Source organism: Callorhinus ursinus, unplaced genomic scaffold (genome assembly GCF_003265705.2).
Source record: "Callorhinus ursinus isolate GAN/ISIS: 27379988/994484 unplaced genomic scaffold, GSC_fseal_2.0 scaffold13, whole genome shotgun sequence".
Lineage (NCBI taxonomy): Eukaryota > Metazoa > Chordata > Mammalia > Carnivora > Otariidae > Callorhinus > Callorhinus ursinus.
Window position 1 is genome coordinate 17,827,303 of NW_027397075.1, and position 18,788 is coordinate 17,846,090.

The 18,788-nt window shown below is 42.2% G+C and overlaps 1 protein-coding gene across 1 annotated transcript in view; it reads right to left on the bottom strand.

Annotated features, from left to right (window-relative positions):
- Window positions 1-18,788, bottom strand: part of ENAH (ENAH actin regulator) — a 142,073-nt gene that overhangs the window by 67,796 nt on the left and 55,489 nt on the right. The window contains 1 exon segment of the mRNA XM_073899856.1: window positions 7,641-7,806. Coding sequence (XP_073755957.1) covers window positions 7,641-7,806 — 166 coding nt within the window.

Consider the following 18,788-nt stretch of genomic DNA (forward strand, 5'->3'; position numbering starts at 1 on the left):
AGTACGATGTTGGACCTAGAGTTCAGAATCATGACTTTAAAGATACTAGCTGGGCTTGAAAAAAGCGTGGAAGTTATTAGAGAAACCCTTTCTGGAGAAATAAAAGAACTAAAATCTAACCAAGTCGAAATCAAAAAGGCTATTAATGAGGTGCAATAAAAATGGGGGCACTAACTGCTAGGATAAATGAGGCAGAAGAGAGAATCAGCGATACAGAAGACCAAATGATGGAAAATAAAGAGGTTGAGAAAAAGAGAGAGAAACAACTACAGGATCACAAGGGCAGAATTCAAGAGATAAGCGATACAATAAGACGAAACAACATTAGAATAATTGGGATCCCAGAAGAAGAAAGAGAGAGAGGGGCAGAAGGTATATTGGAGCAAATTATAGCAGAGAACTTCCCTAATGTGGGGAAGGAAACAGGCATCAAAATCCAGGAGGCACAGAGAACCCCTCTCAAAAGCAATAATAATAGGTCAACACCCCAACATCTAATAGTAAAACTTACGAGTCTCAGAGACAAAGAGAAAATCTTGAAAGCAGCTCGGGAGAAGAGATATGTAACCTACAATGGTAGAAACATTAGACTGGCAACAGACCTATCCAGAGAGACCTGGCAGGCCAGAAAGGACTGGCAAGATATCTTCAGAGCACTAAACGAGAAAAATAGGCAGCCAAGAATACTATATCCAGCTAGGCTGTCACTGAAAATAGAAGGAGAGATAAAAAGCTTCCAGAACAAACAAAAACTAAAGGAATTTGCAAACACGAAACCAGCCCTACAAGAAATACTGAAAGGGGTCCTCTAAGCAAAGAGAGAGCCTAAAAGTAACAGAGACCAGAAAGGAACACAGGCAATATACAGTAACAGTCATCTTACAGGCAATACAATGGCACTAAATTCATACCTTTCAATAGTTACCCTGAATGTAAATGGGCTAAATGCCCCAATCAAAAGACACAGGCTATCAGATTGGATTAAAAAACAAGACCCATCAATATGCTGTCTGCAAGAGACTCATTTTAGACCCAAAGCACCCCCAGATTGAAAGTGAGGGGGTGGAAAACCATTTACCATGCTAATGGACACCAAAAGAAAGCTGGGGTGGCAATCCTTATATCAGACAAATTAGATTTTTAAAACAAAGACTGTAATAAGAGATGAGGAAGGACACTATATCCTACTTAAAGGGTCTATCCAACAAGAAGATCTAACAATTGTAAATATCTATGCCCCTAACATGGGAGCAGCCAATTATATAAGGCAATTAATAACAAAAGCAAAGAAACACATTGACAACAAGACAATAATAGTGGGGGACTTTAACACCCCCCTGACTGAAATGGACAGATCATCTATGCAAAAGATCAACAAGGAAATAAAGGCTTTAAAGGACACACTGGACCAAATGGACTTCACAGACATATTCAGAACATCCCATCCCAAAGCAATGGAATACACATTCTTCTCTAGTGCCCATGGAACATTCTCCAGAATTGATCACATCCTAAGTCACAAATCAGGTCTCAACCGGTATCAAAAGATTGGGATTATTCCCTGCATATTTTCAGACCACAATGCTTTGAAACTAGAACTCAATCACAAGAGGAAAGTCGAAAAGAACTCAAATACATGGAGGCTAAAGAGCATCCTACTCAAGAATGAATGGGTCAGCCAGGAAATTAAAGAAGAATTAAAAAAATTCATGGAAACCAATGAAAATGAAAACACAACTATTCAAAATCTTTGGGATACAGCAAAGGCAGTCCTGAGAGGAAAGTATATAGCAATACAAGCCTTTCTCAAGAAACAAGAAAGGTCTCAAACACACAACCTAACCCTACACCTAAAGGAGCTGGAGAAAGAACAGCAAATAAAGCCTAAACCCAGCAGGAGAAGAGAAATAATAAAGATCAGAGCAGAAATCAATGAAATAGAAACCAAAAGAACAGTAGAACACATCAACGAAACTAGGAGCTGGTTCTTTGAAAGAATTGACAAGATTGATAAACCGCTGGCCAGACTGATCAAAAAGAAAAGAGAAAGGACCCAAATCAACAAAATCATGAATGAAAGAGGAGAGATCACAACCAACACCAAAGAAATACAAACAATCATAAGAACATATTATGAGCAACTCTATGCCAACAAATTAGATAACCTGGAAGAAATGGCTGCATTCCTAGAGATGTATCAACTACCAAAATTGAACCAGGAAGAAATAGAAAACCTGAACAGACCTATAGCCACTAAGGAAATTGAAGTAGTCATCAAAAATCTCCCAAGAAACAAAAGCCCAGGGCCAGATGGCTTCCCAGGGGAATTCTATCAGACATTTAAAGAAGAATTAATACCTATTCTCCTGAAACTGTTCCAAAAAATAGAAATGGAAGGAAAACTTCCAAACTCATTTTATGAGGCCACCATTACCTTGTTCCCCAAACCATAAAAAGACCCCATCCAAAAGGAGAATTACAGACCAATATCCTTGATGAACATGGATGCAAAAATTCTCACCAAAATACTAGCCAATAGGATTCAACAGTACATTAAAAGGATTATTCACCACGACCAAGTGGGATTTATTCCTGAGCCGCAAGGCTGGTTCAACATCCGCAAATCAATCAACGTGATACAATACATTAACAAAAGAAAGAACAAGAATCCTATGATCCTCTCAATAGATGCAGAAAAAGCATTTGACAAAGTACAGCATCCTTTCTTGATCAAAACTCTTCAGAGTACAGGGATAGAGGGTACATACCTCAATATCATAAAAGCCATCTCTGAAAAACCTACAGCGAATACCATTCTCAATGGGGAAAAGCTCTCAGCTTTTCCCCTAAGGTCAGGAATGCGGCAGGGATGTCCTCTATCACCACTGCTATTCAACATAGTATTAGAAGTCCTAGCCACAGCGATCAGACAACAAAAAGAAATCAAAGGCATCCAAATCAGCAAAGAGGAAGTCAAACTCTCACTCTTTGCAGATTATGATATGATACCATATGTGGAAAATCCAAAAGTCTCCACCCCAAAACTGCTAGAACTCCTACAGGAATTCAGTAAAGTAGCAGGATATAAAATCAATGCACAGAAATCAGTGGCATTCCTATACACCAACAACAAGACAGAAGAGAGACAAATCAAGGAGTCGATCCCATTTACAATTGCACCCAAAACCATAAGATACCTAGGAATAAATTTAACCAAAGAGGCAAAGGATCTGTACTCAGAAAACTATAAAATACTCATGAAAGAAATTGAAGAAGACACAAAGCAATGGAAAAATGTTCCATGCTCATGGATTGGGAGAACCAACATTGTGAAGATGTCAATGCTACCTAGAGCAATCTACACATTCAATGCAATCCCCATCAAAATACCATCCACTTTTTTCAAAGAAATGGAACAAATAATCCTAAAATTTGTATGGAACCAGAAGAGACCCTGAATAGCCAGAGGAATATTGAAAAAGAAAAGCAAAGCTGGTGGCATCACAATTCCGGACTTCCAGCTCTATTACAAAGCTGTCATCATCAAGACAGTATGGTAACTGGCACAAAAACAGACACATAGATCAATGGAACAGAATAGAGAGCCCAGAAATGGACTCTCAACTCTGTGGTCAACTGATCTTTGACAAAGTAGGAAAGAATGTCCAGTGGAAAAAAGACAGTCTCTTCAACAAATGGTGTTGGGAAAATAGGACAGCCACAGGCAGAAGAATGAAACTGGACCATTTCCTTACACCACACAAAAAAATAGACTCCACGGGGCGCCTGGGTGGCTCAGTTGGTTAAGCGACTGCCTTCGGCTCAGGTCATGATCCTAGAGTCCCAGGATCGAGTCCCGCATCGGGCTCCCTGCTCAGCAGGGTGTCTGCTTCTCCCTTGGGCCCTCCCCCCTCTCATGCTCTCTCTTCTCTATCTCATTCTCTCTCTCAAATAAATAAATAAAAAAAATCTTAAAAAAAAAAAAAAATTTAAAAAAAAAAAAAAAAAAGACTCCAAATGGTTGAAAGACCTAAACGTGAGACAGGAGTCCATCAAAATCCTAAAGGAGAACACAGGTAGCAACCTCTTCGACCTCAGCCGCAGCAACTTCTTCCTAGAAACATCACCAAAGGCAAGGGAAGCAAGGGCAAAAATGAACTATTGGGATTTCATCAAGATAAAAAGCTTTTGCACAGCAAAAGAAACAGTCCACAAAACCAAAAGACAACTGACAGAATGGGAGAAAATATTTGCAAATGACCTATCAGATAAAGGGCTAGTATCCAAAATCTATAAAGAACTTATCAAACTCAACACCCAAAGAACAAATAATCCAATCAAGAAATGGGCAGAAGACATGAACAGACATTTTTCCAAAGAAGACATCCAAATGGCCAAGAAACACATGAAAAAATGCTCAACATCGCTCGGCATCAGGGAAATACAAATCAAAACCTCAATGAGATACCACCTCACACCAGTCAGAATGGCTAAAATTAACAAGTCAGGAAACAACAGATGTTGGCGGGGATGTGGAGAAAGGGGAACCCTCCTACACTGTTGGTAGGAATGCAAGCTGGTGCAACCCCTCTGGAAAACAGTATGGAGGTTCCTCAAACAGTTGAAAATAGAGCTACCATACGATCCAGCAATTGCACTACTGGGTATTTACCACAAAGATACAAATGCAGGGATCCGAAGGGGTACGTGCACCCCGATGTATGCAGCAATGTCCACAATAGCCAAACTGTGGAAAGAGCCAAGATGTCCATCGACAGATGAATGGATAAAGAAGATGTGGTATATATACACAATGGAATATTATGCAGCCATCAAAAAGAATGAGATCTTGCCATTTGCAACGATGTGGATGGAACTGGAGGGTGTTATGCTGAGTGAAATAAGTCAATCAGAGAAAGACAATGTACCATATGACCTCACTGATATGAGGAATTCTTAATATCAGGAAACAAACTGAGTGTTGCTGGAGTGGTGGGGGGTGAGAGGGATGGGGTGGCTGGGTGACAGACATTGGGGAGGGTATGTGCTATGGTGAGCGCTGTGAATTGTGCAAGACTGTTGAATCACAGATCTGTACTTCTGAAACAAATAATGCAACATATGTTAAGAAAAAAGAAAAAGAAAAAGATAGCAGGAGGGGAAGAATGAAGGGGAGTAAGTCAGAGGGGGAGATGAACCATGAGAGAGGATGGACTCTGAAAAACAAACTGAGGGTTCTAGAGGGGAGGAGGGTAGGGGGATGGGTTAGCCTGGTGATGGGTATTAAAGGGGGCACATTCTGCACGGAGCACTGGGTGTTATGCACTAACAATGAATCATGGAACGCTACATCAAAAACTAATGATGTAATATATGGTGATTAACATAACAATAAAAAAATTAAAGAAAGAAAGAAAGAAAGAGCACATAGGGGTGCCTGGCTGGCTCAGTTGGGGGTGCACATGACTCTTGATCTCAAGAGTCATGAGTTCAAGTCCCAGGAGCTTGTTTGAGACTCCAGTACCAGGTCAGGACATCTCCTTAATGCTCTTTCAGTGGTATCACACTTTTGTGCCTAAGACTGCAGAAGGCAAGAACTATATAAATAACGGTCCCTGCAAGGATCAGACTGTCTAGCATTTATAGAAATAATTAAAAACACATAATTAAAAAAATAAAATAAAATTTCCCAACATTCCAAGAAACATTCCATTTGTCAAAACCTAGAACTCATAGTTTACTTATGAATAAAAATTTCAGTGTTTCATATGAAAATTTCCTGACATATTTCTAATTATTTTTTTCATTCATTCAGGCATAACTGATACATAACATTATATTTATATAATATCCAGGTGTACAACATAATGATTCAATCGAACTATTTTTAAATAGTCATTTTCTTTTCTGCCAACATTTAGATACTTTTAGGGTTGTTCATCAGTACTATGAAATGACCAATTCATCAAATTTACCAAAAATATCTTATCGGTTTGACATGTTGTATTAAAAATGTTGAGCCATTTCTAGCAAGTTTGAGAGCAAGAAAGCAGTTCACTTTCTTCTCTGTAATAGCATCTTTGGGAGTGTCTGATCTGTCTCGGGCCTGACTCATGTGGGGACACAGTGCCGGAGGGAGAGCCCTCTGCAGCACCTGGATTCCCAACCAGCAGCAAAGGGTCCTGGTACACAGACTGGGGACCAGAGAAGGGCTGCACAATGGGGCGGAGAGCGGGAGGGGGAGACCAAGGAGGGAAAGAACAGGGCAGGGTGGGGTTCAGGGTGGCCAACAGAGGGAGAAGGGTCCCTGCAAAGGCAGGAAGGGGGACAGGCTGGGCAGTTTGCATTAAGCGGGGAAAGTGCTCTACCCGTGGAACGACTCCGCACTGCATGCGTTTCTGCAAGGTGTCCCAGGAGCGTCACCAGTGTCTGTTAATTTCCGGACCACGGTTGTGTAAATGAAGTTGGAGGCTCCCATCTTTCAGAAAGCCACACACGCCTTTGCCTCCCAGACTGACGGTGTGCGCACTGCGGTAGAGCCCCGCCCCGCACACAAACTGTGGTCTCAGACCCCGACCACTCACAGGCCCACCGTCACCACACACACCCATGACAAATCTGAGTCCCTAGGTGTTCGCAGTTCATAACCGCCACCCTAAAACACAGGGCTGCTGCAGCGTCCAGGTGCACACGACACCTCAGGGTGTCCCAGTGGAGACCTGTCTTTCCTCAGTTAAGGGCTCAGCTGGAAATTTGTTCCATTTTTCCTGCATGTGGCTAAGACTGGTTGATTCCACCATCTTTTTTAAATTTTTTATTGTTATGTTAATCACCATACATTACATCATTAGTTTTTGATGTAGTGTTCCATGATTCATTGTTTGTGCATAACACCCAGTGCTCCACGCAGAACGTGCTCTCTTTAATACCCATCACCATTCCACCATCTTACCGGAACCAAAAGTATTTCATAAAGCTGTCCTTTAGAGAAGTTCTTGCTGCTATCAGCACATACTTAATACTAGTAAGACCCCATCTACATTTTCCTCTATCTACTGCTCCTGGTCTGTTAAGGCCCAAGGAATCAAGTCATCTGATAAATTCAGTGACCTTTCTGAGAAATTCAGGTTAGGGAATTAATAAAAGCTTAGTTTTCATCCCAGATAGGCATCACAAAAGCCTAACTATTCCAACAACCTTAATACCTACAATTTTTCTATCATACACGAATTCAATAGTATTTTCTGAAACTATTTACACTTTCAACTCCTTTCTCTAGCCCCACACCTTCAGCAGGAAATCAATTCCTTAAACATACAATCTGCTCCTTAAGTGGTATTTCACATTTTTGTTTGTCCTAAATTTACTTTAGATTCCCAAACCTAGTTAGCTGGCAGGCCAGAAGACCTCATGCATGTTCATAATTTAAAGTCTTACTTACATTTTTGTGCAATTAGCTCTAAATCCTCACCCAAATTCAGGCCTCCTAAAAGGGGGAAAGGGTGGGAAGGCAAACCGGTACCCAGTTCTCCCACACAATATACGCTGACTGCACCGGCAAAGCACGACTTTGGTTTACTATTTTACACGTCCTTTTGTAACTCTAGACTACTTTCAATAAGGATTTAGCAGACCCTTACCTGATGGTCCTGAATCTTCCTGCCCACCACTCGGAACGTGTTGTTGCCTGTGTGGTGGTATATGTGAACCCTGCTGAACCCAGCTGAGCCGCCAGCTGGTACCCACTTCTTGTTGGCGTCATCATAAACCATCACAGCAGCTCTTGCCTGACAGATACTCTGTTCACTGCAAAAAATAAAATACGCAAACTTAAGATATTTGAAATACGCTAAGTTTCCCAAACAGCTATACAGAGTTAGCCAACAATCAGTGCTTTCCTGGGTGCTGGAACAAGAAAGACAGCGGCTTCCTGCCTTTATGGGCAGAGTCTGATGGGGAGAAGAGACCAAAAACTGAAGCGTGATGAGGGACCGGAGGAGGTCCGGATCCGCGAAGAGCAAAGAGAAAGCAACACGAGAACTGTTTTCTAACTGAATACATTGAGTATCTAATACACTCATGAAACTGAATACAACTACAAGTATAAATTAACCATTATTTGTTCAACTGGACATCTGTTTATAATACTGGTGACCTGTGATTACCCACTCTTTACTGGCCAAGAGTAGTTTTACCATCAGGCTTGCTTCTAGGTCTACAAAACAAATTCTGATAAGCTCTATCTTCCCCTTGAAACATGGAGTGGCCACTAACAATCAATGGATGTGGCAATGGGACTAAGTCCCTGTTTCCACTTGGGCAAGACAACATCCTATGTCCTAAATTTCTTCATGTAAAAACGAGATAATTTCTAAGGATCCTTCTAGAGTTTTAATTCTAACCTTCATAGACAAATATTAAAGGAAAGGCTATTTCTATGCTAGAATCTAAATCTCAGCTTTACTTCAACTATTTGTTACCAAGTAAGACTGAGATACAGAAATAAAATGTAGAGATGATCTTAATTTCCTATTAAGTACTAGGTTCATCTTTTAAATACTCTATACTACCACTAGGGGAAAAAAGACTGATTTGAGGGGTGCCTGGGTGGCTCAGTGGGTGAAGCGTCTGCCTTTGGCTCAGGTCATGATCCCAGGGTCCTCGGATTGAGCCCCGCATCGGGCTCCCTGCTCAGCGCTTTAATCTCTCTCTCTGTCAAATAATAAAATCTTAAAAAAAAAAAAAAAGGCTGATTTGAATTTTATTACTTCATACTATATCTTATTTTTAAAGAATCAAATACCAAGAGTGAGCAACAGAAGAAAACAGATATGTTGTGCTGACCCAACTAAAATAACACAATCTCCACCGTGAAGACTGATCTGATGCTTAAAGCAGAAGTTAATGGAGATGCCCCCAAGTAGCTCATCCAACCTCATCCTTAACAAAAGCACCACTCATCTACCAATTTTAGCCTCAAAGATTTTAAACAACTATTCATGTGGGTTCTTGGCCAATGTCCTCAAAAACAAGTCACTTTCAGGCCCTCCCCTCTTCCTCACACTCCTGCCCCATCCCTCAACAGCCTGTGGTTTACTCTTGTCGTGTGACTTGATGACAGAAGAACAGGGGAGACCCACAAGGGTCACAGCACTGAGCAACACGGTCACTTCAGAACATCATTATTTCTAATTTTCCATCAGAGAAGCTTTACAAAAACTAACTCGTAACAATATTTGTGCAGCACACACACTGAAATAGAGTGGTACTGTCTAAATTTTTATGTTGCACTGAAATTTCTTGGTAAACTCTTAGTCCTGGGAATAAAAACAAGTTAATGACAAAAGCTTGAATTATTTCTAAATTAAGATTAAAGAGCATTTGTCAGCACAGAAGTTGAAACCTCTTCATCACTCACAAGAGAAATACTTGTGAAGTGACAGCATTTTCTGGACCTCACACAAAGATTATGTGAAAAAGCTAAGGCAAAGTGCCCCTTACGGCATATCATCCAAGAAAGAAATCTACTACTAATCGTAAATAACAAAACAGTATTTTCCAGTTGTAAAAAAAATTAGTATTTTGGACACATGTTTCCTAAGATTCATAATACAATATCTCCTGCAGAAGTCCCAGTGGGATTATAGAAGCCAAAGCAATAAACCCCCTTTTGCTGTAAATTAAGTCATTCCATGACTAAAAAAACCAAACCAAACCAAAACAAAAAAACCTTTTAAATACACATAGGAAATCTAAAACCAAGAGAGTTAGACATACTGTCCCCACTTTTTCCTCCATTTTTCTCCACCATTGCTCTGGAGTGGGCTGCTGGAGACATTCCAAATAGTGAAGCACAGTTAACTCAACAGCTTTAACTAATCCTTGATTAATCAAGATACATACAAACTACTTAGCAATCAAATGTCTGGTCACTTCCATTTCCCTGGGAAAGCTATCACCACAGAAACAAAGACAAAGGGACACATCCAAGCAGCCAAGAGAGGACACAAATGCCAAAATTAGTTGACTAGTTTTCTAATGAAGATGAAAAGAAATCTTCAAAATGAGATGCTAAAAATACAAACCCAGCTCTAAGAGAAGCCAAGAAGCACAAAGAAAAGCCAAAGATTAAAGAGAAGGAAAAGTAACAAGGCTGTGTGGCAAGCTTTGAGGGACAGGTTATGCCCAAATAACTCTTGTCATCCTAGAGGCCACAGCAATGCCCAGACAAGAAGGGACAGCATCGCCGGCTGGGGTCCTCAGTGACAAATGCAAGGCAAGTCCTTCCAATTCCATTCCACAGCACCTGAGGACCTCTCCTCACTAGACAGACATCTGTGTTGTAATAGAAATTATCTGCTCTTGGTCTCAGCTCCAGGCACAGAGATCCTAAAACCCCTGGGATCTCCCAGGCAGTAAGAGTGTCTCGGGTGTGCTAATCAACAGCTCTATGCTTCAAGATGGGGGCTGGCTACCAGAAATACCATGCTTAGAGGGTGGAAGTTTTCAGTTCCACCCTACCCCTCACCTCTGGGGAGGGAAGAAGGGCCAGAGATCAGGTTCACTCACCAATGGGCAATAGTGTCCTCCATTATGCCTACATAATTGAACCCTCCATCAAAACACCCCAACGAGCTCACACAGCAGGGCTGGCCGGGTGGCAAGCCGGTTGAGGGCATGGAGGCTCTGTGCTTGCCCCATACTTTGTGCTACGTGTTTTTTCCACCCAGTTGTTCCTAAATTATATCCTTTATTGAAAACAAACAAACAAAAACAGTAACAGTAAGCAAAGCAGTTTTCTGAGTTCTAGGAGTTGTTCTAGCAAATTACTGAACCTGAAGGGAGGTGGTAGGAACATCAGAATTTGTGGTCATCTGGGCATTAAATGTGCAGGTAGCCTAAGTACCCCATCGGCAGCTGGTCCCTGAAGTGGGGCCAGTCCCAGGGGACTGAGCCCTTAACCTGTGGCAGCTACGCTAACTCCAGAGAGTCAGTGTCAGTTGGTACTGGAAAAAAGAAGTGGCGGTTGGTGTGAGAAGAAAACCACACATATGCCAACTCTGATTACAGGTGTGCATAAAACAGGCCAGTGGCGCCTAGTTTTGGATTTCATGAACCCACAGACTTCAAAAATAGGCTGCAGGAATCAATATAGAACTGGTTGGAAATATTTTGGTCTACTTGCCAGGGAGGGGGTTGGGGAGGGAGGAAACACCGCATCAACTTACTAAAATGAGGATACTTTGGAATTTAAAAATCTCCGAATAAAAATAATTGTAATGTAATGTAATGTAAATGTAACAACTAGCTTTCTCTAAAATTCTCTACGTAGGCCACTTCCCCCCATTTCTCCCTGGTCCCGGCGAAATACTTAACAAGGGCCTTAAAGTAAGACTGGCCTCGGTCCCAACAGAGCCACCCGCACACTGGGGTGTGTACGAGTGATGGAGCGATGACAGACAGCTTACAGGTTCTTCTGATAAGAATTTCCAGCTTCCTTTAGGATTTTTAGCTGAGAAAGTCAACGGGTGAGCTTGCAAACTGCTGAAATTATATACATATGCACAGTTTCTCAGGGAAAAGTGAAATGGAAGGCAGGCAAGATTTAAGTACCACAGCTACTAAAGAGTCAAAAAGAAACAAAAAATGTTTAAGAAAATGCAGATCTAACAAAAACAGCAAAAGAGACAAAAATGTTATGATCCTCTAAACAGCCTTCTATCTGCATTATAATAAATCTGAAAAATAAGAGGTAGTCGGTCAACATTCTGAGTCAGTAAAGGAACTGCACACGAGATTAAGTTAGTAAATTACTATATAGTTTTGTGAAGATCAGGAACGAAATCAGTTTCATTTTATGACCAAATGCCATTGGTACGCATGGTTGACTATACTTCATCTTCCTGATATTAATTTTGATCTTTTATTTACTGCCCCACGGAGCCTCACCTGTGGTAAACTTCCCGGGTCTGCACACCTCTACTATACTACCAACCACCGGAGAATTCGCATCTTGTCTGTTGTGATACTGAGTCATTCCATAAACCAAGTTGTAATTCAGAAGATAAAATATTAAATAAAATTACACAAGAAAGCTGGGAATTTTGAAGACAGAATTTCCGTCTTATGCACTGATACCAACTTTTGCTCAGGTCTGAAATTGTATAACATTCCAAGCATTAAAGACACTTAGAGTAAAACCATGTTAGATTTCAATCCAATCCCACAGACACTGCTCACACCTGTAGTGCACAGCTCCTGGGACACAGAGTAAATGGAGCCAGGCCATCTAGTTATAAAAGATTATGCACCCCAACTGGAATAAACACATATTTTTCCCAAATAGGAAGTAAACAATAAATAGCGTGTTCTATATGGTGTAAAGCGCTCACAGAATCACAAATCACACTCAGTTCACCACTGCGGGATCCGGCCACCCTGCAAACCCAGGGGTCATTCCAGAACCTCCCGCCGCCCCCACACCCTCATCTGCCCAGGCCCTCAACTAGTCACCACAACCTGACAATCCTAATTTCTCATGACTTACTTTCTTCCTTCCTTCCTTCCTTCCTTCCTTCCTTCCTTCCTTCCTTCCTTCCCTTCCTTCCTTCCTTCCGTCCCTCTGTCCCTCCCTACCTCCCCTTTGCTTCACAATGCTCAGAAGCTCTGGGCCCTCCCTAGTTTTTTACTGGATTATTTCACCAATCTCCTAACTGGTATTTCTAACTGCAATCTTACTCCCTCCCCCTTTTTCTAAGTCAAACTGGATCATGTCACTCTCCGGGGGAAGACATTCCAAAGACTCATTTCAGGATAGACTCTGGCTTCCAACCACGGCAGACAAGGTCCACTGTCTTCCTTAATATCCTATCTTTCTTTCAAATAATTATTGACGCGTGCTGGGTACCACTCCAGCATCCTAGTGCTGGGGGCAGGTCAGTGCTCCAAACCTTCCAAACCCCAACACCACAGTGACAATTATGCCATACTTGTCCATAAGTCCACACCCTGCCCTGGCCTTTCCCTCCACCCATCTGTACGCTTCCTCTTTCCCAAATACCTTCTGCCTAATACTCAGCCATCCCCCACATTTTAAACCCAAGTGTCACATCTTTTTTTTTTTTAAAGATTTTATTTATGTATTTGAGAGAGAGAAAGAGAGAATGAGAGAAAGAGAGCACGAGAGGGAAGAGGTTCAGAGGGAGAAGCAGACTCCCCGCTGAGCAGGGAGCCCGATGTGGGACTCGATCCTGGGACTCCAGGATCATGACCTGAGCCAAAGGCAGTCGCCCAACCAACTGAGCCACCCAGGCGCCCCAAGTGTCACATCTTCTTGAAAGCTTTTCCTGCCCCCCACCCCCAACAGAACTCATTCTCTGTGTTCTCACAACACACTCCACACATCACCTCTCCACCGGCGCCATGTTAAACCCCTGCAGGGCTGCCACTGTATCTTTTCTTCTCCCCTCGTGAAGACTGGTTAAAGCAGTGAGAGACAGTAACTGCAAGAAGTAAAAAGACTATCTGCCAGCTTTGAGTAAGAACCCTAAAATATGCCAGGGAAAGTCCCCTTTCTGACTTCCAATGTCCCAATGGACAACCATCAATACTCATCCTTAACACCATCATTAGCACTCAAAAACCATGGCCCTACCCTCCTCTGCCCCCAGCAGAAGGCCAGTGCACTTACCAAGAGTCAGCTGCATTTGTGACTGAATGTGCTCACTTTGTGCAATTTACTGAACTGATACCATGTGAGTGTACAGAAATTCTATGAAATTAGGTTTGGTGTTTTGGAAAGTTTCTCCCAAGGTCAGAGTCACCAAAGAGCTGTGAGCCACACATAAAGGGTGGAGGGCTCGGCCAGGTCTGGTGAGGTCTACAGTCAGAAGACGTTGTGTGCGTCTCTGTTCTCCCTCCACTTCCAAGAAACCAAAGCTGCAACTCAAGATAAGGCACGGGGCACGGGCCTGCCTTAGGAAAGAAAAATAAGGTAGAATTCTCATCACCACACCAACAGTAAAGCTTACCAGTACAAGGCTACAGAATTAACATGTATACTATAAAGGAGACTGAAGCGTTTAAAGGCATTAATCATTTTTAAGGACACTAAACTTGAACGAGTTCTGTGACCCAACCTTCACAACCAGGACAGGTCACACCATATTTGAGGGCTTCCACTACGGGGCACATTTATGAAATGCTGATGAAGCTTTTCTCCTTCATATTCCATCCAGGAAAAAAAAAGAACCACCTTACTAAGACTCACAAGGAAAGTTGCCTGCTAGTAACAGGTGCTGCTTGAGGGACCCAGGAAGGAGGTGAATGCTGACAAACACAGACACAAGGAAGGGCCGCGGACAATCTGTTTTTGGCAAGAAAACCATCTGGGACGCAGCAGCTCCGCACATGTAGAAAGGCAAAACTTCCCGTAAAGACCACATGGGCGTACACCACTCTTCCAAGAAATACTAAGGTTAAAAAGGGAAAACATCAACGTGTCACCACTAAACCCTTCATCCCACAACATCTATGTTCATGTGTGAAGTCTAAATGCATTCTAGTATAATAACTGATCCACAGTCACCATAGGAAATGATCAGTCTATCTAAGCAAAACAGCATGTTTTAGAAAACGTTTCAGCAAATTTGTTAGGTTATCCTGTAGGATGAAAGAAAAATCTCTTAAAATGGGGAGAAACCACTGAGTTAGATAAAATGTAGAAAAAGTACCTTCGAGGAGGCACTCACTGCGTGCAGCTGGGTGTGTTCAGAAGTAAGGAGGGCAGCCCCCAAAATCCCTATGGACTATCTGGCTTTAATTACGACTAGCTCTTACTTGAGCAAGTCTAGAACGTGCACGATCCTATCAATGCGACAAGAAGAACCCGGCTAGGTCCACAGCATAGTGGAGAGAGAGGAGCAGCAAACTGAATGAAAACGGCCCAGCTCTGGAGTGCTCAGAACCACACGGGAGGAGGAAGCAAGGACGGGAGTTAGAGGAAGGAGTCCGTGGGGAGAGAAGAAAATGAAGCTGAGCTGCGTCGATGTCATGGGAGCAGCCGGACGGGAAAGAGCCCGAGTGGAAGCCTGCCTCAGCGCACCACTCAGGCTGGGCACACGGAAGGAGACCCGGCCTCACTGCGAAGGAGCGCAGGCAAATTCAAGCCCTCTTGCCTTCCCCGGGGTGCACAAGACGACTAAGTACCCAAAGTAAAGCAAATGGTATTTTTCTAAAAATTAAAACCAACTGCTTCAGGAGACTGTGCTCTACAACTATCCATAGACAAATATTTAAACCCTAACAAAACCAAGGAGGGAAAATGTACTAACGGTGCTACCTCTCTGTAGTATCTAGTACAGACTGACACATCCCCTCTTAAAGTCAAGGTCATAGAGAATCCAAATCACTTTACATTATCAAAGAACTAAAGCCCAGAGACATTTTGGTGACACAGGTCATTAATTACTGAGCCAGTGCTGTGGAGAAAATGACACTAATAAAAATATGACTATATGAATACATCACAAAGTGTCACACACTGTCCTATGCACTTTGCCTTTATTAATTCGTTTATCTATTCCCCATCCTTACTGGGTAGATACTTGTCAACCTCCTCAGCTTACACGTAGGGAACTGAGACGGGGCAGAAGTGGGGTTCAGAGCAACGACTCACGACCACTCTACTTGAATAACAGAGTCTAACGATCAGTTACATTAGTTCCATAAAACTACCTCCTCAAAGTGTTCTACTCTTTCCACATTATTCTTCATGTTTGACTTAACGTGAAGCTAAGGGAAGAGAACCTGAATACATCAGACTCTTGAACGACATGGGTTTCAACTGTATGTGGATTTCTGATGGACACAGTGCAGTCCTGCAAGTGTTTTCCTTATGAGTTCCTCAACATTTCCTTCTCTCCAGCTTACTTGTAAGAACACAGTGTATAATTCATAGAACATACAGAATATGTGCTCATCAACTGTTCATGGTATCGGTAAGGCTCCTGGTCCACAGGAGGCTATCGTAGTGAAGTTTTTTGGAGTCAGAAGTTATACATGGATTTTTGACTGCGTGAGGGAAGAGCACCCTAACCCCATGTTGTTCAAGGTCAACTGTTCATATAATGGAACATTAGTCTTCAAAAGGAAGGAAATCCTGATACCTGCTATAACATGGATGAACCTTGAGGACATTATGCTAAGTGAAATAAGGACACAGAAGGACAAATATTGTGTGATACCATTTACGTGAGGCACCCAGAGCGGTCAAACTCACAGAGACAGAAAGGAGATCGGTGTTTGCCAGGGGCTGGAGGGGGCGACAGGTGAGTGATTCAATGCATCGAGTTTCAGTTTGGGACGATGACAAAGTTCTGGAGATGGATGGCAGTGATGGTCACATAATCATGTGAATGTACTTAAGGCCACTGTACTGTACACTGAAAAAGGATTAAAATGGTAAATTTAGTTAGGTGTATTTTGTCACAATGAAAAGGAAATATGTAATAGTTGCAGCTATTAAGAAAATGTAAGAAAGGGGCGCCTGGGTGGCTCAGTTGGTTAAGCGATTGCCTTCGGCTCAGGTCATGATCCTGGAGTCCCAGGATCGAGTCCTGCATCGGGCTCCCTGCTCAGTGGGGAGACTGCTTCTCCCACTGACTCTCCTCCCTCTTATGCTCTTTGTCTCTCATTCTCTCTCTCTCAAATAAATAAATAAAATCTTTAAAAAAAAAAAAGTAAGAAAGTATTTTTTGTCCATCAAAGAATAAAACTATTTATTAATCTTACTTGCATTTGGTTAAAGGTTGTATCTTAACACAAGTTTTAAGAAATTAGTATTAATGGGCGCCTGGGTGGCTCAGATGGTTAAGCGTCTGCCTTCGGCTCAGGTCATGATCCCGGGGTCCTGGGATCGAGTCCCACGTCGGGCTCCCTGCTCCTTGGGAGCCTGCTTCTCCCTCTGCTTCTTTCTCTCTCTCTCTCTCTCTCTCTCTCTCTCCCTCTCTCATGAATAAATAAATAAAATCTTTAAAAAAAAAAAAAGAAATTCGGGCGCCTGGGTGGCTCAGTTGGTTAAGCCACTGCCTTCGGGTCAGGTCATGATCCTGGAGTCCCGGGATCGAGTCCCGCATCGGGCTCCCTGCTCGGCAGGGAGTCTGCTTCTCCCTCTGATCTTCTCCCCTCTCATGTGCTCTTTCTCTCAAATAAATAAAATCTTTAAAAAAAATAAATAAATAAAAATTTAAAAAATTAAAAAAAAGAAATTAGTATTAATAATGAAAACAAAGATGATATTTTCTAGAATGAATCTAACTTGTTATAATAAGAATTTAAGTTCTGTACTCTCCTTTGAGATACTCTGCTACTCTGATTTCTTTCTTTCTATAAGACTTCTGTTTGGGTTGTTACTGACGACCCACTGCTTCCTTGTTGTAAACTCAGGCTTTAAAATCTCTCACTCGTGTACATTTCCCGCCTCTGCTATAACTACACACTATGAGAAACAATTCACATCTCCTTACCGCCTTCCAACAACGACCAGACAGGGGGCTCCCAGTGCCCCCCACCCTCCTGCTACTCGTGCCCTTGTGTGATCTTCTCCCACTGTCTCTGGGCAGGACTTTTTGGCAAAAGTTATGGAATGTCACTTACAAGGTTAATTTACAGAAACAGTGGCTTCCATTTGTGGGGAAGGCCCACATGACAAGGCCACCCCCCAGGAAGGAACTGACCCCCTCAGTCCAACAGCCCACAAGCAACTGAATCCAACCAGTAACTCTGTGAACAAGCCTAGAAGCAGATCTTCCCAGGGGTGACTTAGGTCAGGACTGCAGCCCTGGCCGGCATCTTGACGACACTTGCTGAACAACTCATACTCAGATTCCTGATCCACAGACACCATGTGGTAATAAACATGTATTGTTTTAAGCCACTGAAGTTTTGCTGCAATTTTATTGTACAGCCATTAATAACTACTATACCACACGGACCAGACACCCTCTTGCTTGTCCCTAAGACCTTAAACTTTTCCCCCATTATATTAGTTTCAGGTGTACATATGATTCAGTATTTGTATATACGGTGAAAGTAACCACAATAAATCTAGTTGACATTCATCACCACACATAGTTAAATATATCTGTTCTTGTGATGAGAGCTCTTAAGATCTATTCTCTTAGCACAAATGTACAATACAGTACTTAAAGTATTTCTTAAAAGTCAAGATAATCTCAAACTCATATGCCCCATGGCACTTAGCAGATGACAGACACACAGGGCGCATATTCTTTATCTAGCCCCCCATCTCCTTAAATTGAACTTGCAGTGTCAAAGATCAATTCTCAATGCACCAGCAAACCTAAAACCTCATTAATAACATGAGAGCTCACACAAAGTATAGACATTTAGAAACAGTCACAGAAGGGAAAAATATGTGGAGACACTTCACTTGGCAACACATACCTTCACTGTCCTAGCAAATCTTTCCATTAACAAGAAATTATTCTCAGAACAACTGATTAGAGATTGAAATATTTCACCTTTTTCCTGAGGCTTTTTGCCTCACATTCCTTTCATCAGGTTACATAGCAAAGCAGCCCAAAGTACTTCCAAGCACTGCTTGAGTTAAAAATACCCAGGGGAGGCCTGGCTGGTTCAGTCAGAGGAGCATGTGACTCATGACTCCTGATCTCGGGGGTGTGAGTTCAAGCCTCACGTTGGGCGTAGAGATTACTTAAAAATAAAATCTTTAAAAAAATTTTTTAAAAATAGTAAGTACGGCTGAT